Source organism: Poromitra crassiceps, assembly GCF_964638095.1.
Source record: "Poromitra crassiceps genome assembly, chromosome: 13".
NCBI lineage: Eukaryota > Metazoa > Chordata > Actinopteri > Beryciformes > Melamphaidae > Poromitra > Poromitra crassiceps.
Genome location: NC_139644.1, coordinates 18,978,981 through 19,006,239, shown reverse-complemented (window position 1 = coordinate 19,006,239; position 27,259 = coordinate 18,978,981). Strand labels below are relative to the sequence as shown.

General features: G+C 46.3%; 1 protein-coding gene across 5 annotated transcripts in view; it reads left to right on the top strand.

The window, feature by feature from the left end:
- The window catches only part of dnm2a (dynamin 2a), a 44,279-nt gene that overhangs the window by 2,517 nt on the left and 14,503 nt on the right, over positions 1-27,259 (top strand). For 3 of the 5 annotated variants that reach the window (XM_083649407.1, XM_083649410.1, XM_083649406.1), the window contains exons 2-15: positions 7,717-7,790; positions 7,981-8,130; positions 9,522-9,725; positions 10,417-10,515; positions 10,606-10,766; positions 10,861-11,003; positions 14,193-14,328; positions 14,459-14,526; positions 15,279-15,417; positions 17,509-17,595; positions 19,614-19,684; positions 22,123-22,174; positions 23,442-23,453; positions 26,127-26,237. In XM_083649407.1, coding sequence (XP_083505533.1) covers positions 7,717-7,790; positions 7,981-8,130; positions 9,522-9,725; positions 10,417-10,515; positions 10,606-10,766; positions 10,861-11,003; positions 14,193-14,328; positions 14,459-14,526; positions 15,279-15,417; positions 17,509-17,595; positions 19,614-19,684; positions 22,123-22,174; positions 23,442-23,453; positions 26,127-26,237 — 1,507 coding nt within the window. The remainder of the gene's footprint in view (positions 1-7,716; positions 7,791-7,980; positions 8,131-9,521; positions 9,726-10,416; positions 10,516-10,605; positions 10,767-10,860; positions 11,004-14,192; positions 14,329-14,458; positions 14,527-15,278; positions 15,418-17,508; positions 17,596-19,613; positions 19,685-22,122; positions 22,175-23,441; positions 23,454-26,126; positions 26,238-27,259) is intronic. The other 2 variants (XM_083649409.1, XM_083649408.1) reach the window with 1 other exon arrangement.

The window sequence follows — 27,259 nt, the reverse complement described above, 5'->3', positions numbered from 1 at the left end:
GCTCTGGTGTGAACGTTAGCCTACAGTCCTCCTCAGGCTGCTCTGGTGTGAAAGTTAGCCTACAGTCCTCCTCAGGCTGCTCTGGTGTGAAAGTTAGCCTACAGTCCTCCTCAGGCGGCTCCTGTCCTGTCCTCCTCTCCCACATCAGCAGTGAGTAAGATCACCCTGCAGATAAAGACAGTAACAAAACAAGCTGGCTGTAAAGCAGCCTGTTGAGCAGGTTTCCTCCCTATTGAAAGACACTCGGTTTGTGTGACCCAGCCCACACAGGGCACACACAATCACACTCACACACACACACACACACACACACACACACACACACACACACACACACACACACACACAATCACACACACACAGACACGCACACACACAGGCGCGTGTAATGTATGTAGGCTGACTATTATGATGGCATGCAGACAGCCCTCTGATTATAAACACACATAGGCCCTAGAGCATGTCATAACGGCTCTCAGTCAAGAATGCACGCACATGGCACAGCGATTAGACTAGCACATTAATTCAGACGAGTGGGACTTTGCGCCCTGAGAGCACTTGACACATATCAGCTGTAATTAACCTGAGACGTCGCCTCAATATCGCTGCCTGAGCATGCCTTCCACTTTCCCCCGTTGACAGGGCTAACCGCTAACACGCAACCCGCGTGCCCAACAACCGCTACACAAGCACTTAGCAGATAGGCTATGGCAGCGGTTCCCAAACCTTTCCGACTCCTGGCCCACTTGAAAATCTCTGAAATGTTTGCGGCCCACATCCCAGCGTAAATAATAATATAATACTAAATACTTTTTATTGTAACGATAAAAGGAGCTGTCCATCAGCACCACACAGAAATCAGAAACTAGGCTAACTAACAAATAATTTGGCGGCCCACTTGCAATACCTTCGCGGCCCACCAGTGGGTCCTGGCCCACAGGTTGTGAATGGCTGTGCTATGGCATGCACTCTTGCACGTGCTCATCACAGCATACACAGATCTAGATTCTTAACCACCCTTTTCCCCACACAACAACCCTGCATACTGCGCAAGCAGACCTGCTCATATCCTCTTGGGCCAACAAATGCCATGCTGCAATCAATGTCAAGTCTAACTTCAACATGGACGGGGTAGGGCACTGCCCCTGGTCGCTATAGCAACATGGACGGGGTAGGGCACTGCCCCTGGTCGCTATAGCGACATGGACGGGGTAGGGCACTGCCCCTGGTCACTATAGCAACATGGACGGGGTAGGGCACTGCCCCTGGTCACTATAGCAACAGGCATGCTGTTGTAAAGGTGACTCATTGTTGGTTTAAGATGCTTGTTTGAGGCCAGCAGTGGCTGATATCTGAGACCTCAGACTTGGATTTGTTTGTCTTGGTATTTATGGTTTAGAAGATAGATGATAGATCTATCACACGACACGTTCTTTAGAAGCCACATATCTTCATTCAAGTTCTTCATTGTGGGTAAGATTTTCAAATCCTCTTGAAATGGCAACTTATTGTGAATTATGAACACAGAACTGTCGTTCCTTATCAGCGGTTTCTCCAGTTGCGACTTGCGAGGTCATCTTCTGTGTGTGAGGGAGGGGTGTGTTTGCGTGTGAACGCCTGACTTCACCCCTATTTCCCCGGGCAGTAAACTAATCTCCCTTTCTCCGTCTGCAGCAGCAACAATACGAGTGGAGTCCCTGGGTAAGGGGAAGAGACGGAGACACACACCACACTGACACACAGTGGAGACACACACCACACTGACACACAGTGGAGACACACACCACACTGACACAGAGTGGAAGAGACGGAGACACACACCACACTGACACAGAGTGGAGACACACACCACACTGACACACAGTGGAAGAGACGGAGACACACACCACACTGACACAGAGTGGAGACACACACCACACTGACACACAGTGGAAACGCTCCTCCTCCTCTGTCTCTCCCGCCTCAATTCCATGCTGATGTCATGATCTGATATGGCCGACTGGCTGCTTACTTTTCGCTTACCGCTTCACCGTGTTTGACTGGCAAATGTTTTGCCACCGCAGTCGACATCTCCGCTCTTGTTCGTGGCACCCCGGCCAGCACACAGACAGACAGACAGACAGACAGACAGACAGCAGACAGACAGACAGACAGACAGACAGACAGACAGCAGACAGACAGACAGACAGACAGACAGACAGACAGACAGCAGACAGACGGCACGCTGGATTGCCCTTTTGACATTTCCTGGTTGTGATGGATTTGGGCAGAGTAGGGCCTGACTGTATTTGCTGCTGGGATCTAGTCTGTCTGTGCCTCCGTCTCTCAGGTGCTTTGATTCTATTGATCAGCCCGGGCCGGCGGGCAGGTCGGACGGGATCCAGTTAGTTTCTGGTTGCTTTTGTTTGGGCCCCATCGTGTCGTTGATGTGATTTGGACCTACGTTCCTCCCAACTCTGTTACAGCAGACCAGGAGGACAACAGCGGCTGGCTCTGTTCTGTTATCTGCACGACACATCTGACATGAGCTAATCAAAACACACTGGTTCAACAGCCACGTGTATTTGGTTGGTAGTAGTGTGTTTGTGTTTGTTAGGGGCGTGGGAGTGTGTGTGTGTGTGGGGGGGGGGGGTGCGTTTGAGTTTGCATCATCAAGGCATTCCTAAGCGTGTCCTTGGGTGCTGCTGAAACTTTGGCTATTTTAAAAGAATCAAACCGGCTCAGCCGCTCTCTATTACAGTAACAAGCTTTCAGAGACCTTGGAGATTGAAGTCCAGGATGAATAAGCGATAAGAAAGACCAGCAGCACTTGCCTGTCTGTTGGAGGGCTCATTAGACTCTCCAGACTGCTCTCAGTTAACGACTTAAATGACACCAACAGCTGCTCATAATAAACCCACAGAATCCTCCAAAGACAAAAAATAAATAAATAAATAATAGACGTGTGTCACTGGATGCTTAAAGGCATAAAGTCTTTCATCAAGTTGCTCGGCCTATACAGCTGTATAGTGTATACCTATATACCTATACCTATTACAGATATAGCTATAATCAGCTGTATGCTGCTGAATTACATTTCAGTGTTGTTCTTCCAGCCCTCTTCACATTTCAGTGTCTGCATTAATGGAACAATTCATATCTGTCCGTTTAAATGGAGACATGACGACACAAAGCCTGTGTCTCCATTTTGGGTGTGCCCGACCCATGTGATGTCATTGTCCCGACGGGGACTGTGGAGGTCAGGTCATATCTCGTGCTGCAAGCTGGCCTGGGTGGAGGCTCTTATCTGATGTGCTGCCAGGACTAATAGACCATAAAGTGTTGGGAAAATGTGCCATGGATGCATTAAACACTCCTATTAACTAAACTATTATCACTGAGTTAAATGAACAGAGAGTTTTACTGTACATGGTGTGTAAAGCTGCACTACACAAAGTTTTTATGTAAAAAATACGTTTAGTGTGGGAGACTGGGAGTGGTTTGGTTACAAAAGAGCATGTACAACAAACCACGGTATGTGTTACGTTTATATCCAGAACACTTAATTCTTTGCAATTGTATGTTCTTGAAATTAATAATAAAATATCTTTCAAAATTATTTGTGTCATATCGCAACAATAGGGCAGTAAGGGCACCCCTAATTTCTGGGTATTAAGTTCATATTTTTCAAACAGTTGCCTCACTGCCATTTGGAGCTACCGCTCAAAGTTCCTTGTGCACCTTTAAGGCAACTTGGCACATGCTGAGATGCACTGAAAAGAAAAGGTACTTCAGATTACTTTTTTTGTAGTACATGGACTATATAATGGGTCTCTCTGAAGCACTGTAGGATTTGCTAGGATTGTTTGTTGAGCCAATACAAGAATATCTGTTCACATCCATGATCCGCTACAGTCCAAGGCACTGCCGATCGAACTGGAGGTGGTCCTGCGGGCGCTTGCCCACTGCTCCTACAGTAGTTGTAGGAGGGTTCCTAGTAGAGGATGGGTCACATGCAGAGGATGAATCTCCCCACGAGGACAATAAAGGATAACTTAACTTAACCTACATTGATATTCAGAACTTTTTTTTAAATTGACTAAATTGTCTCTCTTTTTGCCTAGTGTATGTTATAGATGCACTGACATATGTTATTTGTTTGACAAAATTATTTTACCATGCTGTGATCGGATGTTTTCAGTAGGAGCTTCCATTGAAGTCAAATGGATTTTGCAGAAAGAAAGAAAACTGAAAGAAATGAGAAGGTGATGCTACACTTTAACATGTATGAAAACTGAAAGACGGTGATGCTTAGGCATGTGAATCTTCACTGGCCTCACGATTCGATTCGATTACGATTCATCTGTCAACGATTCAATTCGATTCGATTCCACGATGCATCACGATGCATCTCGATACAGCTCCAACAGTATCGCAGCTCCAAGTATCAAATCCTCAATTTTCTGTACTATTACCTTACGGCACATGGCTACTTTTTCATCAATTAATACAAGCAGTCAGATAAATATCAAGTCCCTTTTTTACTTTAAAGTGCTTTAAAATCTGAATGTCAACAGAAATTTAAACATCAACGATGCTACACTTGAACATGTATGAAAACTGAAAGAGATGAGAAGGTGATGCTACACTTGAACATGTATGCAGGCATTTGAGCAGAAACACCTGCAGCTAAGTGTGCTTGCTTAGTGTGTAGCGCAGCACCTGCCTTGTAAGGGGGAAGCACAGCACAGCACAGCCAGCTGAGCAGCAGAGAGCTGAGGGATTCTCCACTGCTCTCTTGGATTTAGTAGGATTGGAGAGGTTTGGCTGCCTAGCGATGCCTCTTGGTACCCAGAGCGACAGACCGGAGTGTGGGAATGCGGGCAGCCATGATTACATGTTCTCGGCCACAGCAGAGACCCACATGAAGAAGTCCCACCAAAACCTCAGACACACATCTGTGTAGTGTGTACTGTGTAGTGTGTACTGTGTAGTGTTGTGTACTGTGTAGTGTGTACTGCACGCTGCCGTGAGAGCACGCCTGCCTGTGCCACCTCAGGAGTTTCACACACACCGGTTTCCATGTTTGAGAAGCAGGAGGGGTCAGCTGCAGGCTCGGACTCCTCTGTAACATGCCGGTCAGTGTGTGAGAGGCAGAGGCTGTCAGTGCAGGCAGGGGGAGGGGAGCTGGCTCTCTCTCATATCCTCTCTCTCTCTCTGCTCTCTCTCATGCTCGCTCTCTCATATCCTCTCTCTCTCTCTCTCTGCCCTCTCTCATGCTCGCTCTCTCATATCCTCTCTCTCTCTCTCTCTCTGCTTTCTCTCATGCTCGCTCTCTCATATCCTCTCTCTCTCTCTCTGCCCTCTCTCATGCTCGCTCTCTCATATCCTCTCTCTCTCTCTGCCCTCTCTCATGCTTGCTCTATATCCTCTCTCTCTCTGCTCTCTCTCATGCTCGCTCTCTCATATCCTCTCTCTCTCTCTCTGCCCTCTCTCATGCTCGCTCTCTCATATCCCCTCTCTCTGCCCTGCCCTCTCTCTGTCTGTTGTGGCAGAGGGAGGGAGGGAGGGAGGGAGGGAGGGAGGGAGGGAGGCTGACAGACTGATGCTCTTTGCCTGGCCATCCATAATGCATGGCATGATACACAATCTGCTCCGACTCCTCTATCATTTACAGCACATCAATAATAGAATCCTGGAATTTCACTCCTCTCATCAAGCCTCTGCTGTTTATTATCCAGCTCTGTCTGTCTATGAAGGCTGGCTGCTTCACTTCTGCAGTGGTGGTGCTGGTGGTGGTCTATGTGTTCTCTCAAGTGCATGTGGAAAAGCTGTTTCCTCTGTGTGTTCTTCTCACTTTGGCCTTATGTGTCGTTGGCTCTTGCTTGCAGCCAGTGGCCACCTGTTGAGCAGATATGTCTGCTGTCTGTCTGTCGGCGATCCAGTGAGAGTGGTGTTACCTGAGAGATGCATGCATACAGTAGCACAGGTCAGCCCCGCCGCTGTGACCTCTCTGAGCACCATCTCCCCTCCACTCTCCCTCTGTGTCCAGTCCGCTGTCCTTTCCCCCGGCCGCTCCTAGCTCTCCTGTTGTTCTTTCTCTTTCTATACTGCCGGCCGCAGTGACAAACGCCTGCATGCTTGGCATTATGTGCGTGACACACAGCAGCAGTGCTCCACCACAGAGACCAGTGGGTTTTTGCTGAACACCCAGAATGTTCCCCCACTGTTTGACCATAGGACTATAGCCAGGGTGGAGAATTGCAGGCAACATGGAGTATGACAGCTCCTCTCTCTCTCTCCTCCTGTCCTGTGGCTGACACATTGCTCCCAGTCTGAATCAGGCTGGGCACCACCATACTAACACAGCCCTCGGGCTTGGAGATCTGGCAGTAGACTTGGGAGGAGGAAAAGGAGGACAATGTGGTTTAGCGACCGGCCCAGGCCTGGTGATTAGCAGCAGATGTAGCATGTTAGCAGAGCAGCAGAGGGGCGTTGAGGAGTGGGAGGGAGGGGAGAGAAGAAGACCGGCTGGAGGAGCTGCGTCTGAGGGCTGACTAAGCAACTCTGGCGGTGGAGTTAAAATTCCTCAGGTACTCTGTCACTTTAAGAAGAACACGCAAGCAGGCTGTGAGAAAACATGAAATGTTGTTTCATATAGGCTATGGGTGTCAGAAATACTGTGTTGCACAAATGCCATTGGCCAACCCTTGTTTACCGTCAGCCCATGCGTGAATCGTGCAGCGCATCAGTTATGCAATAAACTAGCATGACACAAGATTTGATCTGAGAATGTGGACACACCAAGACAATGTCAAGTCTCAGGCCTACGGCTAAAGGTATTATCTTAGGTCAGTGCTTCCCAAACTGGGCTACGCGTACCCGGCCTAGGGGTACGTGGAGGTACTACAGGGGGTACTGGAGAGAAAGGGGGTTAAATGTAAGAATAAATCGTGAAAATAAATGAAACGTTGAAATAAATCTGCTCAGGAGGCACAACTCTTTCACTCCATTTCTTATTTTGTAATGTTATATTCTTCAAAAGGTGCTATAGTTTTCTCTTGCAGTTTTCTCAGCAAAATGTTGTAGTCGGGTAAAGGGGGGTACTTGGATTCAGAAGCCAGGGAAAGGCGGTACTGAAGCCCAAAAAGTTAGAGAGCCACGTCTTTGTGATATATCATGTGTAATAATGACACAGCCAAAAGGTGGACAAAGCCTAATGCTGGTCACCTGTTTCCAGGAACCTCTAAATGGGCTCATAGGGCTGCTGGACTGTGAACAAGTTCATCAGTTGAAAAGTAACACATAACAAAATCAATGCAGCCATAACAGCAAGAGTGGATGACGCTGCCGAGCTGATGTGCGGCTCTAATGATGAGAGATAATGGCTTTGTCACATTTGATTTGTTCCGAGACAAGTTGGAGACTTGAAATTCCCCTGTGCTCATCAATTTACCACAGAGGCCACGCTGCGAGGAAATGGACCTTGAGTGTGTAACGAATAATTTAATATTCTCTCTTTCTCCCCCTCCCTCTGTCTGCTGCTTTCTCCATCTCGACTGAACCTCACACCTCCACCACCCCACCAAAACAACTCTTTCTTCTCTTTCCGACTCCCTTCCTTTTTGACCTTTTTCTCTCTGCACCTCCCCACTTCTTTCTTTGTCTCCCTCCCTCTCTCTCTCTCTCTCTCTCTCTCTCTCTCCCTCTCTCTGTCTGGCTCTCTCTCTCCTCCAGGGACTTTCTTCCCCGTGGGAATGGCATCGTCACCCGGAGACCTCTCATTCTGCAGCTGGTCAACAATAAAGCAGGTGAGTGAGTGTGTGTGCCAGTCTGTGCAGCCAGTCTCCTTTCATCACTGGCCTGCACAGAGCCTCTCAGCGGCAGTGCCTCAGGCGAGGCATGACCACGTCTGCTACCTGCTGCCTTCATCTCCCAATTTAACTTCCTCCTCCTCCTCCTCCTAACCCTACGTCGCCTCTGTCTGTCCCCCGTGTGCAGAATATGCTGAGTTCCTGCACTGCAAAGGCAAGAAGTTTGTGGATTTCGACGAAGTGCGGTCGGAGATCGAGGCGGAGACGGATAGGATAACAGGCTCCAACAAAGGCATCTCCCCCGTCCCAATTAACCTGAGGGTCTACTCCCCAAACGGTACATGTTTTTACAATACACACAATACACACAAACACACACACACAATATACACAAACACAACGTCAACTCATTGTGATGCAAACACAGCATGGGGAAGTGGTCCTCCTGACCTGCACTCGTTTTGGAGCTCCCAGCTGCAGTCTTTGGCCCTGTGGCTGTTGCTGCAAAATCACTTCTCCAGAGACGCCTGCAGAGAATCGGGTGGTGGTTGTGGTTTGGAACAGCAGATTTGCAGGGATGTTAACTAGTCACCTTTAGCTGACCGTCACCTTTGTGATCCCAAAATATGGCACTTGTAAAACCACAAACGAAACCTCACTCCTTATGTTCGATGTACTGTGGCTTCTTGCTCAATGGTATTGCAAACAGCAGTTCAGTCGGTATCAGCTGCCATTTACGGTCAAATGTGCCATTTTTATATTTATTGCTCCTAATAAAATACAGTATAGGAGCTATAAATAAATGTAGGAGTTATAATTAAATATAGGTGTTATAAATATATATAGGTGTAATAAAACATATAAGTAATAAAACATCAGATGTGCTTTGTGTGTGTGTGTGTGTGTGTGTGTGTGTGTGTGTGTGTGTGTGTGTGTGTGTGTGTGTGTGTGTGTGTGTGTGTGTGTTAAGCAGCGATTTACTAGAGCAATTTATTAGAGCAAAGTCTGCCTACTCGACAGCGTCACACAAGACAAAGCCTCTCTTCCCACCATGCTTTGAGCATCATTACAGTCCTGTTACCTTGTTAAACGGTGCTGAGGCCGGTAGTGTGGACGACGTCTGTTTATGCTTTTATGAAAAGGCTGGAAATGGAACTTGACACATGCATAGCAATGAGAGATGGGGCGGTGTTCTTTATTGTCTGCTTGCCATGTAGAAGCCATTGACAACATGGCGGTGAGTGGGCTGGACGTTCTGCAACATGGTTAATCCCCGTCCTTTGAGAAGGAGGCTGATACATCAAACATTAATCAGTCTTACATCCGCCTCCAGCTGGCTTTCCATGCAAGTCATTTTTGTTTTCCCATCCACAATTGTTTTTTGGCCATTTCTTTCTTACTCGAACCCAGCATGTCGTATATATGTAAATGTATCGATGTAAATGTATATGTAAATGTATATTTACACCCATCCCAGGTGTATTTCCATTCGATTTATGCTGTATCAAATTAGTAAAGGCTGAATGGAAATCGAAAAACAGTTTTTGTTAAAGAAATGATGTAGTGCTGGAAAACATGTTGTCATAACATGTTGAGATGCTTTACCTGTGTTTTCTGATACGGTTACATTCTTCTACACTCAGGAAGTCTATTTATTTACTTCACCAGAGCCCATGAGCACACATCCTATTGGCATTTAGTTTTATTTGTGCGATCTGTGTGTCACAGTGCTGAACCTGACCCTGATCGACCTGCCGGGGATGACCAAGGTTGCGGTGGGGGACCAGCCGGTGGACATCGAGCACCAGATCAGGGACATGCTGATGCAGTTCATCACCAAGGAGAGCTGTCTGATCCTGGCCGTCACCCCGGCCAACCAGGACCTGGCCAACTCAGACGCCCTGAAGATCGCCAAGGAGGTGGACCCGCAGGGTGAGCGTTTGGCTTAGCAGTAGCACAGACAGCGGCGCTGGAGAAGCAGTCTTTTGACCGGAGACGCTCTCTCCTCCCGCAAAACCTGCTGCTGAGGTGCCCTTGAGCAAAGCAGTTAACCCCCAACTGCTCCGGTGAAGCTGCTCAGTGGCCAACAGAAGAAGACTGTGTTTTTGCTGGGGTGTGAATGAGTGCAGATGTGTGACTGTCATGTGAAGTGAGGCATTGCTGGGGGAAAAAACAGGCTAAGTTGACTTTCCCAAATTAAAATAAACATGATTTAACTATGGAGGAGTAAAGTGAGAACTCTAGGCTGCTCTAGGCTGTTCACATTCTTTCTTCATTTTATCTTAGTATGCCATGTTAAAACTGAATAAGAACAGCTCTTTTTATGTGGACCATTATCCTGCAGTCATTTTCATCCAGAAATAATTTGCTGCTTTCATTATTCGATGCCTGCTTTTCTTTTCTTTTTCCTGTTTCTCAACTTGTTGGGCAAAGGTCAAATTCAAGGTCAAAGGTCAAAGACACTGACATTATACTTGGCCTGGGTTTTAAGGCTTTCCCCGGCAGTGTGCCATGAAAAACAAAGAAACAAAAAGAGTGGAAGCCAGATGTCGTTACAGAGAGAGAACTAATGAATCTGCGTGAATGAACTTAATTACTTAATTCATTTTCTAATTGCGTCCAGGTCTTCGCACCATCGGCGTTATCACGAAACTGGACCTGATGGACGAGGGGACGGACGCAAAGGACATCCTAGAAAATAAGCTGCTCCCACTGCGTAGAGGTGAGGATGAGCGACGACGCACACAGACGCACACTCGCCCGCTGTATCGTTGACTCCGTAGTGATTGTTTCCACTTGTGCGTGCGTTCAGGCTACATCGGTGTGGTGAACCGCAGTCAGAAAGACATTGACGGGAAGAAGGACATTCGTGCTGCTCTGGGTGCAGAGAGGAAGTTCTTCCTGTCTCACCCTGGCTACAGACACATGGCTGAGCGCATGGGCACGCCGCACCTCCAAAAGGCACTCAACCAGGTCTGCTGTTGTTTTGTTTTTTAAATGTGTCTCCCACTACGTCCTGTCGTGTTTGATTCGTCCAGATAATAGTCCCAACGCTCTCTGTCTCTAGCAATTGACCAACCACATCCGGGACACCCTGCCTGGCCTGCGCAGTAAGCTGCAGAGCCAGCTCCTCTCGCTGGAGAAGGAGGTGGAGGAATACAAGAACTTCCGGCCAGACGACCCAACACGCAAGACCAAGGCCTTGCTGCAGTGAGTGCAGCTGAATATGAACACCTAAATGAAGGCAGCATACATATTTACACTTTACAGTAACGTAACTTGCCCTCTGGCAGCCATATTGGAGGTTCACAGAACAGGGCAGCAATGCCTGAGAGCAGTGGATTTCATTGATTTCGCAAGTCAGGACTTGGCCGTCTTAATAGTATAGAATAGAATAATTTCGGTGCTATTTTTGACTGGAAACGTATTAGTTTGACACACCGATACTGTATATCTGGCCAATTGTGTGTTTAGATAATGCCAGCTTGTTGGTTAACACACAGCTGATTTGCACACTAGCTAAAGTTGTGTGGCTACTAGTAGTTGCAAAATGCTATCCACCTTATTTTTGAATGCCCCACTGTAAAAAATAATTGTGGGAACAAGGTCCGGTTTAACGTGACCCATTGTTGCAGCTTGCAACAATGAGTCATGCAGGCTTCTTCTGCAGCCTTTGTACTCCGCTGCAGACCCGAATTATAAACCGGAAGCTGGAGTCCGTTATAAAAGTTATAAATATAGTCACGTTATAAACAACTAACCAACACTGCGGGTCCGTATGGAAACAGTGTTACTCGAAATGGTTAAAAGTTAAATCAATTTGGTCATTTAGTGGCGTTTTACTGCCATGTAAAGTAACTATTACGCTAGCCGTTAGCATTAGCCACAGTAGCCGACTACCCACAATGCATTACGTTATCCCAGCACCCGAACGACACGGCTGTAGAGCTGAATGGCTCTGCTGTAAAATAGACGTTTTTTTTGTCAAGTTAAAACAGTGTAAAAATTGAAGCGGAAGAAGCATCCATTAGGCATCATGGCAGCTAGAAATAAGGTGGATAGGGGATGGCAATGTAAACTAGGGAAGGCAAGGCACACTTTATTTATATAGCACATTTCATACACAAGGCAAATACAATGTGCTTCACATAAAACAGAAAAAAGACATAAAATGAGATTAAAATAGAAAGAAGGAAAGCTATTGAGCAATCAGTCACACTGGCGACACCTCTGGTCAGCCAGTATAACTTCTATGCGAGAGACTCCCTCAACTTTTCCTTTCAAAGGGAAATCAATTTAGATGATATCTTGGAAGGATTGTTCAATGGAGCCTAGAACCTTTCCAGTGGTCTTACCCTTATTCACCTTATTATTTGCCCATATAAGGATGCTTCTGCATGACGTCATTTTGTAATCGTCTTTAGACCCGGAAGTACCGTCATCATTGTTAGACTTGCCAAAAAGCTGTTTTCAAGCAAAAAAACCCAAACCGTTTTAAAGTTTTAATATTTTTTCGGGTGAGAACGTAACATTCCAAATATGTGACCAGTTTATCAGAATAACGCCTATTTGGAAATATTTAACGAGCAGCGAGGACTGAGAGCGCTCGCTGGCTGTGTGACCAGTCGGACTAGCTAGTATCTGTCAACCCCTGGAGTTACGGTACTGGCAGTGAGAAAACACTGTCGACGTGCTTTTGTTGAACGTTGAATGCCGACCGGGTACAGCCATCGGCTCCTCGCAGCAGTAACGCTATGAACATGTAACTGAAGTTGGCCGCAGTGTAGTTTCTGAATGTTGCCAAACTTCATTCATAGTGATGTTTTGTTTTGAAATTGGCCGCCAACTAGCGCTGAACCGGAAGAACAAATACAACTGTGTCTAAGAGAGAAAAAGTGGGCGTGGTGATTGAATAGGACTTATAAATGTTCCTTTAGACATACACAGATCATCTCAACAGCTACAATTGTAAACCTGAAGAATTCCTTCATTTCTCAGTACAGTTTTGAGTAGCCCTTCAGAGCAGATAAACTACTCACCAGATTTCCTCTCGACTCCTTTTGGGGTCGTGTTCATGGCACCAATTAATTGATGAATAATGTTGTATAAAATGGGTAAAACATAAACTAAATAAATAAAGATAACACCTGTTACATCTACATACAGATGATTTAGCAGAAGGCCAATGGTTAGAGAAGCGAGCTTGTGATCGTTAGGTTGTCGCTTCAATCAGCGGGACCGACAAGGTAAATCCGGGTGGGGAAAGTGAAAAGGCAGTGCTTGCCCCTCCCTCATTACCACCACTGAGGTGCCCTTGAGCAAGGCCCTTAACCCCAACCGCTTCAGTGGCCAGCAGATCAGACTGTGGTTGTACTGGTCAGCTTCCAGGTATGAATGTGTGTGTGAATGTGAACAGGGCACTCCTGAAAAAGAGAGCGTTGCTCTCAGTGAGACTCCCCCTGTATAAATAAAGGTAAAAAAAAAAAAAAATGTTTTAAGCCGACTATTAAAATAGCTGAGAGTGGGAGCACATCTCAGTGCTTCTGGAAGTTTATTCCAGCAGTTGGGAGCATATTACTACAAGCAGCTTCACCTGATTTAGTTTTCACCCTGGGAACAGCTAACAGACCGGTCCAAGATGACCTCAGAGGTCTGGGTGGCTCATATCCTAGGAGCAGGTCAGACATGTATTTTGGAGCTAAGACATTTAGTGCTAGAGAATGGCTTTGACAGTAATGATAGCTTCAGATTACAGGCTACTAAACGCTCTGGTGCACCAAGCCACATTGTCACCAATGGAGCAGAAAAGTGTTGCCCAGGTGGTCATTGACCGCTCATGTTATCATCATGTTGGCTGCACCAGCTACTAATGCCATACGGTCATAGCTTTATGTTTGTCTTATTTTTTTGTTTTTGTTTTATTGGACAAATAATTGTTTGTTGAAACTATGGGTGTAACAATATGCATATTTGTACTTAACCGTTTAGGTACAAGGCTTTAGGTTCAATATGCATTGAAAACCGAACAAATCTTTTACAGCTGAACAGTGCAAGACTTCTACAAGGATATCTTGGTCAACTAAAACTAAGACGAAAAAGACAAACGGTGTTAAAAAAAAACATTGTCGTAATTTTATTTTTTTAAACTAAAATAATTAAGAATATATATATATAAAAAAAATCAAATCAAGGACATTTCTCAGGCATTTCTACTTTTTTTGCTGTATCTAAAACATACCAAACCAATTAATAATCAAGTAAATAACAATGAACTAAATAGAACTACCCCACCCTACCTTCGTTCTGCTCTGATTGGTTCGTGCTTCACCGTCTCATCAGAGCATGGATAAAAAAAAGTTCACCGTGTCCTCTTGTGGTTTGTTGCCCCTCCCTCCCCAGAATGGTGCAGCAGTTTGGCGTGGACTTTGAGAAGTGCATCGAGGGTTCCGGGGACCAGGTGGACACCAACGAGCTGTCGGGCGGCGCCAAGATCAACCGCATCTTTCACGAACGCTTTCCTTTCGAACTGGTCAAGGTGAGCGCCGCACACCCTTCTGCCGTCAAAGGCGGTGGGCTTGTAGACGCGATCGCGAAGAACCGACGAACTGATTATTACTACTAATAATAACGAATTATTATTCACATTTCCCCTCCCCGCCCTCCAGATTGTGTTTGACGAGAAGGAGCTGAGGCGGGAAATCAGCCACGCTATCAAGAATGTCCACGGTGTCAGGCAAGTGGAGCAGAGATGAAACACCCCCCGTGATTGGCCGCCCATAGATAAGAATAGAAGCCACACCTGTATTCCATGTTTACACGGACGCCTGCTGTGATTCACCACACACCTGTATTCCATGTTTACACGGACGCCTGCTGTACCCAGTCGCTTCTCTTCTCTCCAGTTATCACAGCTTTCCCCTCTACCATCGTACAGAATTGTCAGTTTGTTTTGCGTAGCCAACAACACTGATACCACAAACCAATTCCAGGGGGCGTAATCAGAACATGTTTGCTGCTGTATGTGAAATGTAAACCAATTTCATTTTTCCACTCTCCTCCGCATCCCCTCCTTTATCTCCTCTTTGCGACGCCCCTTCCTGTCTGCTCGATGCACACACTGAATTACCGTGTGCTTTTGTGTGACATGTTCTGCACTCTATTTCCTTCCTGTCATGAATTCCTCTCTGATGTTCTCCTGCCTGTCACATGTCATTTGTGGTTGTCCACCTAATTGTGTTCACGCGTGGCCTTCTTTGACACGTTATCTCTCTGCCTTCGGTTATGGCTGCCAGTCCCTTTATTCTCACTGTCTGTCTCTTTGTCAATAACCTCGGATCTCTGCACAATAACCTGTTTTTGTCTTGTCTTTTTGTATTCTCTGCTCGTCTGTCCGTCCAGATAATATATCTGTTGGTCCGTTTCCCTTCGTGTCTGTTAACCGTCATCTGTCTGCCGCTGTGCGTGTGTCTCTCTGTGCGTCCTCAGAACGGGCCTGTTCACTCCAGACCTGGCGTTTGAAGCCATCGTGAAAAAGCAGATCGTTAAGCTGAAAACGCCCTGTCTCAAATGTATCGATCTGGTCATTCAGGAGCTCATCAACACAGTCAGGCAGTGCACCAACAAGGTACTGCGGGTGTCCAGCATCTCCCAACCCAGCCAGCACACAGGGCTCGCACGTGGGGGGAGTGTGTGTGTGTGTGTGTGTGTGTGGGGGGGGGAGTCTGGTGGGGGGGGGGGGGGGGGGGGGGGGTCGGTGGATACACCAGCACAGAACTCCTGGCAGCGGCTTCCTAGAACATCTGGAGTAGTTGAGCGAGTGCGTTTTGCCAGAGAAAATGGGTTCTGTGTGGTTTGCCCAGCCCTGCGAGCCCTGTGTGCCGGCAGCACTGTCGTGTTGTGGAGTGTTGTGACGGGTGTAGTGTCGTCGTGGAGACGAGATGTTTCTCCAGGCATCTCTGGTCTCTCCTGGACAAGCTGCAGGTCTCACAGCTCAATGCACATAGCGAGGGAAACATGGGCTGGTCTTTTTAAGTAAGTTATTTAGGTTCGAGTTGGACTCCTGAGTCCATCTCCGCCTTACCGACCTAGTTTAAGATGGAAGAGGATGTGAAAAACCTGCGGCTTGTCCTCCTGAGTTTTTTCTGCCAATAAGTAGACATGACTAACTGAACAAAGACGTTTTCTTTGTATTTCCTCTCTCTCTCCTGTCTCTGCCTTCCCTTCCTCTTTTCTCTTTGTATTTTCTGTCTATCCCTTTCTCTCTCTCTCTCTGCCGCCACAACAACAACAACAACACGCAATCTGGCCCCCATGCCCCTTCAGAACGGGGCTCTTCACCCCCGACCTGGCCTTCGAGGCGATAGTCAAAAAGCAGATCCTCAAACTGAAAGAGCCCAGCCTGAAATGTGTGGACCTAGTGGTGTCCGAGCTCACCGCACTCGTCCTGAAGTGTGCCGTCAAGGTAACCAGGGACACGCCCCCTGCAGGGGGATGACGGGAGGACGAGAAGAGGGAATCCTCTTCTCTGTGAATGTGCCCCCATCCCTGTGACGACCCATTGAGGCGGATCACCCTAATGAAATACACCCCCCACCTTCATCCCAACGCCATCCGTGCTCACTGCATGGACTGTGTGTACCCACCCACCCCCTCCCCATGTCCCTACTCCCTTCCCTATTGTGGAAGTCTCCATCCCGTGCCGATCACACACTGATTTTACAGATCACATCTGAGATTTTAAGCATATCTTAAAATTGACCCCAGTTTGATTTCAGCACATTAAAGTGATTTGTCTTTGCCACCCCCCAACCACCTCCACATCGCTCCTCCCTCTCTCCCTGCCTAAAAAGCCAGGCCTAGTGAGTCTGAGCACAGCAGAGTCCAGCTACACTCCCTCACTGCCCCCCTCCCTCCCATGGCAGATTGACATTCTGCTACCTGCTTAAGAGGATGGAAAGGGAATGATGTGATGGGGGAGACAATACAAATAGCTTGTAGCTTGAATGGAGCGTTTCCATAGCAACGGTGCTCCACTGCCATCTTGTGGACAGAGGCAGGTGCTGAAATGATTCAGCAGCACACACAGTCACACCAGCACACCTTCCAGCCCCGCCTCTCTGACAGCACCTCAGCTGGTGAAACTCTCTCACCTCACCTCACTCTGTCACTTTCCCTTCTCAGACAGCCCTCACTAATCTGAAATGCTATCAGAGCTCTGCCATCAGCTACAGATGACTGCTCCAAAATGATTTCACATGGCTTCATGGCCCTCAATTCTTCACATTGCTTTGATCTGTTCTAAGAAATCATTACTTTGCTCTTTTGATATAAATTTAGAAGTTGCCAAACTGTTCACCGCATTGATCATATGATTCCTTATCCATCATTGAGTCATCCCTGGCTGATAGTAAATGCCTTAGCACCTCATAGAACAGACATTCATCCTGTATGCATACTCCAGCGTTTAAAGTGTGTGTAAAGTGTGTGTGTGTGTGTGTGTGTTGCCTTGTCATTGTTTGGTAATGCGTGACACTGAAATATCTGTTGACCGTCTCTTTCCCGATCCTCTGTCCTCTATTTATTCTCCCTTTCTCACTTCCCTCCTGTCTCTCTATGACACGCATGGGTAAGTCTTCCTGGGTTCATGCTCACATGTTCCTGCGTGCGTGTCTCCAGTCAGTGCTGTGCTGCAGTCGTGTGTTGTGTTGCCTTTCAGCTCGGCTCGTACCCCAGACTGAGAGAGGAGACGGAGAGGATCGTCACCACCTACGTCCGAGAGAGGGAGGGCAAGACCAAGGACCAGGTGAGCTCACCCAACATGGCATGCTGGTTAGAGAGAGTACAGAGTACAGACACATATTGGATTAGCTTTATTTAAATGTAGCCCAACCTGGCTTAGAATCACTCATTTCTGATGGACTTATTGTTTAGTATTTATGTGCAGTTGCCAGTTGGACGTCTCTGCATGATCATACTAGGATTCACCCAGTATGGGTTTTTGAAGGCTGATGCCGATATTTTTTTTTTATTAAAGCTGCTCAAATATTTCCAAGCACTTCCATCAGAGACCTATACATATCATCATCATCACTTTATTTGTCAGACACAAGGTCCATTAAAAAACACACAATACATATAAAACAGGTAACAGCACAATAAGAGCACTTAACAATTCTACAGTAAGGCACTGTACCAGTGTTTCCAGATGGAAGACATGTATCTAGTGTCACTGAGATTGGGTTGAGACAGCAACATAATGAGCATATTCTGAGACATATTCAGACGACAGATAAACTTATACATCAGGTTTCTCAACAGGGTGTGAAAGGTGTTAACTCCTGCTCCACAAAACATTTCACTGGTGCTGCTACACCTTGGCTTCCTAAGAAGGATCCTCAGGCAGTCATTATAAGCAACCTGGAGCTTTTGAATGCTAGCCTGCTTAAACTTGACCCACAGGGGGGCAGTATACAGAGGAGTACAGTAGGCTCTAAACAGGTTTACCTTTACATCGTCTGAGCAAAAATAAAACTTCTTCCTCAGCATGTTAGCTTGAGCATACAGTACACGCCTCTGTCTGTACATGTCATCATCATCACTCATTTGATCAGTTATAATATGACCCAAATATTTACATAGATGGTCATTTCGCATCCTTGGATCTTCTGAGGTGGAAATTTGAGTTGCCCAACGCACATTGGTTCAGATACCTACAGGTCAGAGATTATGTTCGGTCCAAGATTCGTGACTTTGAAATTCTCCCAGATGAACATGCTTTTTTTTATGTCTTGTTGAGCCCCCCCCCCCCCCACTCCAGGCACCTTATCTCTAGATTTGTATATCTGTTTGATGGCTGTGTCAGGGCGTCCACTGAGAGGATGAGAGGATTAGAGAGGCATGGCAGGAGGAACTTGGTGTTGATTTGTCTGAAATGATATGGGACAGGAGTCTGTCTGTGGTCCAACTCTGCTCGATTAACAGCAGACACCAGCTGATCCAATTTAAAGTCACTCACCGTCTTCACTATTCCAAGTCAAGGTTGCACAAGATCTACCCTTCTGTCTCTCCATTATGCGATAGATGTCAGCTGTTAGAGGGTACACTCTCACATGCTTTTTGGTTTTGCCCTTCAATATCTGGATTCTGGGCAAAGATATTTGACTGGTACTTAAGGCCTATAAAATAACCCTCCAGCTGGAGGCAGAACTCGCCATCTTCGGCTGCTCGGAATCCTCTCTGCTCCTCCCCACGGCTGTGCAGCAGTCTCTGACGCAGGGGATGACTGTCGGCAAAAGACTCATTCTGAAAGATTGGAAGTCCCCCTCCCCGCTTTCTTTTCAATTGTGGCTGGCGGACATGGTTTCGGTTGTACGTATGGAAAGACTCAGGTTCTTGAGGACCAACTCACTCTGGAAGTTCTCAACTATATGGGACCCGTTCTGGCCTACTTGGACGAGGTTAGAAACGACGAGTAACTTTCCCAGTCAAATTCTTTTGTAAGCGCATAGGCTTCTTAGGTAGCTGTAGGCACCATGTAGCAATGTTGGTATGTTTTTTTTGTTTTTTGTTTGTGTTGTTTTCCTTTCTCTGTGTTTGAGTTTGTTTTGCTTTTTTATGATTTTTTTGTTTGTTTTGTTTTTCATGTTCTAAAAGTTGAAAAATAAAATAATGAAAAAAATATATTTCCAAGCACTTTTTTTGCAGATTTAAAAAAAAATATATTTTTAGTGAAATCGCTTGGTTTGACCAAGTCAAACCTAACCCCTAACCCTTAATTGAGATCTCCTCCATCCTAATCATGATGTTCTGCCTCTAATCAAGGTTCTGCTGCTGATTGACATCGAGCTGTCCTACATCAACACCAACCACGAGGACTTCATAGGCTTTGCTAAGTATGTGTCCTTCCCTCTCCCCTCCCCCACCTTTCCCAGCCCCCCTTAGGGCGGAGATATACTTGCTGTTGGCTGTGCGTTTGCGTGCGTATGCTGCGTCCATTTGGAGCGTCGGTCATGCACGTCCTATCCAAATTAACACTACTTGAATGGACGCAGGATACGCGAGGCAGCCATCATGTGCATGTGAACGCGTAGTTGAAGTACCGGTACTGTATATATCGGCACCCTGACAGCTCGCAATCCCTGGACCCATAGGTGTCTCAGCACAGGCGCTGCGCTCCCAACTAGCTCCGTGCTGCCAGTTGTCAGGTGCACTTGTCAGTCCCTGTCTCTCAGCCTTCAGTAGAGCAGCAGGTCCACTCGTCCCCTGCTGCTGTTTCAGGAACCCTCACTCTGATTCACCAGTAGTGAAGTAGCGCTGATTTAGACTGTCGCTTATAAATGACCACAAGCTGTAAGCAGCACTGTGATGTACTGTAGCTCGCCCATTAGCGGCCCAGTCAGAACGGGCGGGGGGGGGGGGGGGGGGGGGGGGGTCTCCCTGTGGTGGGGAGGCGTGTTTGCTAAAAGGTCAGTCTAGCTGTCTATCTCTCCACCCCCCAACAAATAGGGCTGCACTATATGCATTTTTTTTTTATCATATTGCGATACGAGTCACGTCCATAGTGGGAATTTTTGCGTTTCATTTTCACTGATTTTTATTTGATTTTTTTATGATGATGATATTTTTTACTGGGGTCTGTACCAAACAAGCATGTTCCCTTACGTCTAGAGAAGATGATTTGTAGGCTGGGGAATCTCTGTAGCACCAACAATGCTTCATTTAATATGTTGTTGTGACACATTTTTATTTTTATCCCCCAAAAATTGCAGCTCCTGCGATTTGGATTGTGCACTTGGCCATATTTGCGATTTTGTTAATACTTTTTGCTGAATTGTGCAGCCATACTAACAAACTCAATCAGGCATGGTTGATTGCTGGAGGGATACGCTCCCTGTCTGCTCGTGGCTGTTTGATTGTGAGGAGTGGTCAAAGTACCTGGGGGGCAGAGTTGAACTGCATCGACTGGGAGCTTCTGGAATCTCATTGCACGCTGCCAAGCAGCCAGCGCTGGTGTGAGATGTCTATGAGGGGCTTACTGTGCGTGGCTCACTTCACATAGTCTCTAGTGTAGCAATTATAGCAGGACCTGAAGCATGGAGTAGAGTGGAGCTCCCCCTGTTTGAGTCACGCCATTGACTGAGTAACAAAGCAAGACCCTCGCGTGTGTGTGTGTGGTGTCGTGTGTACTGTGTGTGTGTGTGTGGGGGTGTGGGGGTTCGATCTCGCATCCGCATGGAGAGTGGATTGCCGTAGTGTGACAGAGATCAGCTAGCGATGTTTAACGGTTCTCGTGACGTCACTTTCAGTCTTGAAAACAGAAGGCTGGATGATGGTAGCCCCCCTGGGTACGGCAACAACAGGTGGGCTGTCAAAGCACACAGGGCTGTGTGTGTGTGTGTGAGAGTGAGAGTTTCACCACCCTTACTGCCCAAATCCCTCTACACCCACATTTTCACCTCCTTTGTGTGATAGTATAATAATAATAATAATAATAATTAAGCAATAGCTCACAACAGGCCGTGATATATGGTTATTATATGACCTCTAAGGGGTGTTTCTCGCATCGGGCGACCACGCCCTTTACCTGTGATATAATCACCATATGTCACGGCCTGAAGTGAGCTATTGCATTTATAAAACGGTTACCAAGTGTGGCAATATGAAAATAATAGACACACTCCAATTTAAATCGTTTTTATTAGTAAATACCAGTACTAAATTTCAAAATAAAATAGGCCGCCCCCCCTGGCTGCCTGCACATAGAGTGAGGCAGTTGTCGTGCAACGTAGGTAAGTTACAGCAGCTAGCAACACAGGCTAGCTCCGTTTTAGCAGGTACATTTGGTAGTTGAAAAACACAATTATCTCAGCCAATGAGCAATGGATTTCAAAAGTAATTTTACCATTGGGAGAAACATGACTTGCACATGTGAACAAGCTAGTGTTTCAGTCATTCAGTGGCAGTTTGAGAGAAGTTGCTAACTGCTACTAGTTGGTAACTACGAACCCATCTGCAGCACTGCTTGAATGCCCTTCTCAGATGCTCAATATACCACGGCTATGAACCAATCTAATGGCTTGATTTGAGGTACCCGTTTTATAATCATTATTATAATGGTTATAATAATAACCTTTTTCGCACTCACTTATATCAAAACAGTTTACTAAGTGTTTCACATAAAATCAGAAGAAATAGCACAGCATTATGGAACATATGGGAAATAAACTATTATTGGAACAGATGTGGCACATGAATGTTTAATGATCATTTTAAAGAACATTTTGATGCGGTATTGTCAACATTTCTCTTTTGCATCCTCCTCTCGTGACAGTGCCCAGCAGAGGAACACGGCTGCAAATAAGAAGAGGGCCATTCCCAACCAGGTACATTTTATCAGTCTACCTCCTTAAACTCCTCACTGTTAAGCTGTCATAGCCCCGCCCACCTCCTTAATCTCCTTACTGTTAAACTGCCATAGCCCCGCCCACCTCCTTAAACTCCTCAGTGTTAAACTGCCATAGCCCCGCCCACCTCCTTAAACTCCTCACTGTTAAACTGCCATAGCGCTGCCTGTCTCGCCAATCCCCAAGTTTAATCTCCCTCGACTGATGTCTCCCATTAGCAGCCTATTAATGAACCATGTGAATATCCCTGATTCCAGTGTTGATCTGACCCACTGTGCCATCATTAATCTATCGTGATCTACCTAACTTTTAGTGATCCTCCCATGTAGATCCCTTCAGTACTGACAGTACCCAGTCCTATCCTTTGCTAAGTCACATATTGAATTTGCTGATTTTGTCCTCTCCTTTCATATGCTTATTATTGTGTTAGATGAAGATTGTTGAAATTCCATGTGTGTTGATAAGATCCTGAAACGGTATTAACACGCTGCCGATGGTGCATTTGAGATTGCAGTTTCAGTGAGGGGAGAGTTGCCTTAGTCATCTTGAGAGGACCCCGCCTCCCCACCCCCCCGCTTTACTGCCCTTGGAAATGAGCGTTTGTTTCCACTGCTATCATTAATTGCTGTTTGCACGCTCTGTAATACAAACCCAGGCATGATGTCCTAACAGCAAAGCAACAATTATTACTACATTGTTTGTTTTGTTGCCTTCCCATTAACTCGCAAGCATCTTCTGTATTGAGATTCAGAATGTGCATGGACGCCACCACAATCAGTTTGAGCAACGAATATGACATAACCGAATTGTGGTATTCTTGAAGTAATTCTAATTGCATGTAACTCTCTTGCTCTCCCCCTCTCTCTCTCTCTTTCTTTCTCTATCACACACTCTCTCTCTCTCTCCCCCCTCTCTCTCTTGCCCTCTCTTCATCTGTCTTTCTCTGGCTGTCTCATGGATATTCTTTCCTCATGTTTCTTCCTGGTTTTGCTCCCTTCAAACTCATCATTCCTACCATTCACACCCCCCTTCAACCTCTTTCTTCACCCTCTTCATTTTCCACCCTCTCCTCCCCCCCCCCTCCTACACCATTCCGACCCTCCACTCTTCCTACTTCTCATATCCTCCATCTTTGCTCGCTTGCTTCCTCCCTTCTTTTTGGCTATGATTTTATCCCCTGCCATCTTTTGCTTCAATTCCCCCCACCTCCCTCCCTCCCTCCCTCCTCCCCTTCCTATTACTGCAGGGTGAGATTCTGGTAAGTACCACACAGATTTAAAGCTCACCCTGCCAGGGGTCAGCGCCGGGGGGGTAGCCCATGCAGGAGAACTGAAGCCATCACACACAGGTCTGCTAGCATGAACGTTAGGGTGGGAGACAGAGAGAGAGAGAGACCGCACGGGAGCCGTCAGGATTTGGCAGGTGACTCCCGCAGATACTAGGAGCTGATGCTTCTCCTCCCCGTAATGAGTTGTTCTCCCTCTCTGCAGCGTGTCGGACTGGGAGAGGGCCAGGAGGAGAAGGTAGAGTCTCCAGACTCAACGATCAAATTTGAGATCAATTACAATCCTAGCATCGGCACACAGTTACCAGTAATCGGTATCTGTCAGTAACATTGTAGCGGGCTCGCAGTAATTAAATTCTTAGTAATTCTTGTTTTTTGTTTTGTTTTTTAACAAGACAGTAATTGTCCTACTAACTAAGTGACTACTAACAGTTGAATTTATCTCTGCTGTTTTGTTTAAATCAGATTTGAATTCCTCTGACCCCCACAAAAGAGGTTGTTTTGTGGCACTTTGCGTTCTCTATGAAAGACTATAGAGGCGAAGGGGGACGTCTCCTCCTGCCAGTGAGCGTGGCCGGTATCAGTTCTCTTGTCCTTGGGTTCATACCTCAGCTGCTGCCTCAGGCACGGTGGCCCAGCAGTTTGCCTTGTGGAGAATCATCCTAAACATCACCAGGGACAACAGGGGGAGGGGATGGGCAGCCATCAGATCAACTACACACACAACAGACAGACCTTTTTGATTCTTTGAAAATTCCTTCTACATACAGTATTTCCCAGTGATTTCCAATGATTTGTTTCCCCTAATCTTATTAATGCATGTCAACATAATTGCTTACTTAATATTTTCCTATCTAACTATCGTTAATAACAATCTCACAAAAGTATTGATTTTTCAAGCATTTTTCCATCCAGATTTCTGTATTCAGAGCCGATCAGAACTGTCTATTATTTAAAACAACCACCTGTTGTGGCAATGGGGTGTTTCTTTATCAATTGATTGAATCAACATTCCTTGACATCTCTTAATTGATATAGCTTTAGAACTATCAATAAAAATAAATAAAAAATAAACTGATTTATTCTTTGTTTTTCTAATCAGTTAAATTTGTATTGAATTCTTGGAGTTTATTTATCCAGAACCTATTCTGACATCTTTTATTAACTCCTTGAATGACTTATTTTTGCAGAACTTGGGGAAATTGATTGAACTTTTGACCGTTATCTATCTGACTCAAGTAGTGCAGAAACAAAAGCACCTCATCTGTCACCGCATACTCCCATCTCAGCTTTTCCTCTTCTATAGTCTCAGCAGTAATGTTTCCACCTGACTTGAATACAGGGGATTTGAAACAGACTTGAATACAGGGGATTTGAAACGGACTTGAATACAGGGGATTTTAGACTGACTTGAATACAGGGGATTTGAAACGGACTTGAATACAGGGGATTTTAGACTTTTCCTCGTTTCTGAGGGGTTTGAGGCATTTCCTCGCCAAGGCAAACTACCAATTTAGCTCCAATGTTCTTGCCTCCTCTCCCTTGTTTGTGTTGGCGCATTTGAACTAATGAGTCTTTTTTTCCCCATAACTCACTCCATTCCTGGGCTGGATGCAGAGAGGTTTAAAACAGAGGGAGTGCAGGAGAGCTTTCAAACAGCTTTCCAACTGGACATGAGTGCCTGCCTGTCTTATTCGGCTTAACACAAGAGCATCCTTTTCATTGATCAATACCTTTTCCCATGGTGCTTTTAGCCTATGAGACAAAATGAAGAGAGTTTACAGTGAAGAGCGCCACTCTCCTCCTAAATACATGGCTTTTGTCCTGGGAGAGAGCCTGTCAACTCCTGCCTCTCTAATGATTTCCCTCCCTCTCCATCATCTCTCCTCTCCACGTTTTCACATAACCGTTTAGATTTCTGTCCCTCTCTGAACTCAGGTTCAGTGTCTCTCTGTAGGTTTACACTCTTTGTCTCCTGTTTCTGTTCTCGTCCGTTTGCACTCTTCCTCTCTCTTTTACCTAGCCAGGTTTCTGTCCCTCCGCCCTGCACTCGAGTCCAGTTAACCCCACTAACCCTCCACCGTTTTAACCGGCAGTGTATAGGCTAGCTTTTACTGACCTGCTGACCTCTAACATACCACCGCCGACCCTTCCTCTTTGACCCTGTGTCGTGGCTAGCATGGTCTGGACACCATCTGCTCCTGCTTGTGGTTTTAAGAAATGTCTTTCCTGTTGAACAAGGACTACATACCCTCCTCAGTATTCTCAGCTAATTCTCCCTCTGCAGACATGCTTCTGACACATTACACACAATTATGTATTACAGTATTATCATATATTCTGTTTCCACAATGCATCTGTAGTTTCATATTTCATTCACACTTCTGTTTTGTAGTGGATCGTCAGGGGCTGTTACACCCAAAATAGTATGTTTTAATATTGTTCAGACATGAGACAACCGAGTAAAGCAGGTAAGGTTTTATTAGGTGGTAGTCACATCACATGGCAGGATGAATAGTGCATCACCTCACTGAGCCCTCACGTCATCAGCACCGTCAGCCTGAGTGATAAAGCAGTTTTCCTCCACCCTCCCGGCACCCCTCTTCCCCCCAACCGCCCTTCTCTGTCTCCCCTCTCTCTATACAGGTGATCCGCAAAGGCTGGCTCACCATCAACATCAGCATCATGAAGGGAGGCTCCAAGGAGTACTGGTTCATCCTGACCGCCGAGTCCCTGTCCTGGTACAAAGATGAGGAGGTGAGCGGAACACTAGAGCATTTTTACTGTACATACAGGCACACTGCTAGCTTGGATAAGATGACATTTCACCGCCACACGGTGCGAACAGAGGAGGTATTTCCCACTGTCGGGATAGACCGTCATAGGAGATAATATGAGGTCGAGATCCCGTGTCATCGCCCCACGGTGGCCGGAGGTGCCAGGTCCTCTCCGGAGTTGGAGGCTGCGTCAGTGTGTGTGTGTCCCGGCCCAGCCTAACCAATGTGCAGACTACTGTTCAGCTGCAGCTTGATGAACAGGTAGTCTGAACACTGGGCAGGCGGGGGGGTGAGGAGGGGAGTGGGGTTGGGGGGGTGACGCGATGGGAGGAAGAGCCCCGAGGTCGTTGCGGCTGCAGGTCGCTACCCTAGGGACAGTAGGACAGAGGGCAGAGAGCGAGTAAACACTCCCCTGATTAAACAACCGCACATATGGAGAAGCCCGACATACTGTAGCTGCACTGAAGCACACTGCATTTGGTCTTTTTAAACATAGAAAGCTTATTTGATATCAAACTTTATTCGAGAAGCCCAACTACTATAACTTTTCTTTCAGCCAACAAATGAAACTAGACACGGCTGGACTGTATGCCCTCTCGCCTCCATAGCTATCTGCGCAGTCAGCACAAAGCCAGCTCTACAGTTTATTCATATGATAGACCATTTCAATTGTATTGAAGGAGTTGGAGAGCAGTATTCACTTCAAGGCATTTTCTTTGTATTGTACAAATTGTATATATTCAAGTGGCTGGATGAATAAAGCTAATTTGATGTTCCATAACAAAACACAAATGACAGATTGAGCTACAGTGAGGATTTATTATTATTATTATTGCTTATAACTGCATAGAACACATGAATAAATACGTGCGTAAACTGCCTCACTTACCGCTTAATGAGCCGAAAACATTGTGTTTCAACCTCCCGAGGCCTCAGTCCTATCCATTCTTCCAGCGAAACAAAAACGCCGCTTAAAATAAAGCGCTACAAACCACTGCTAAA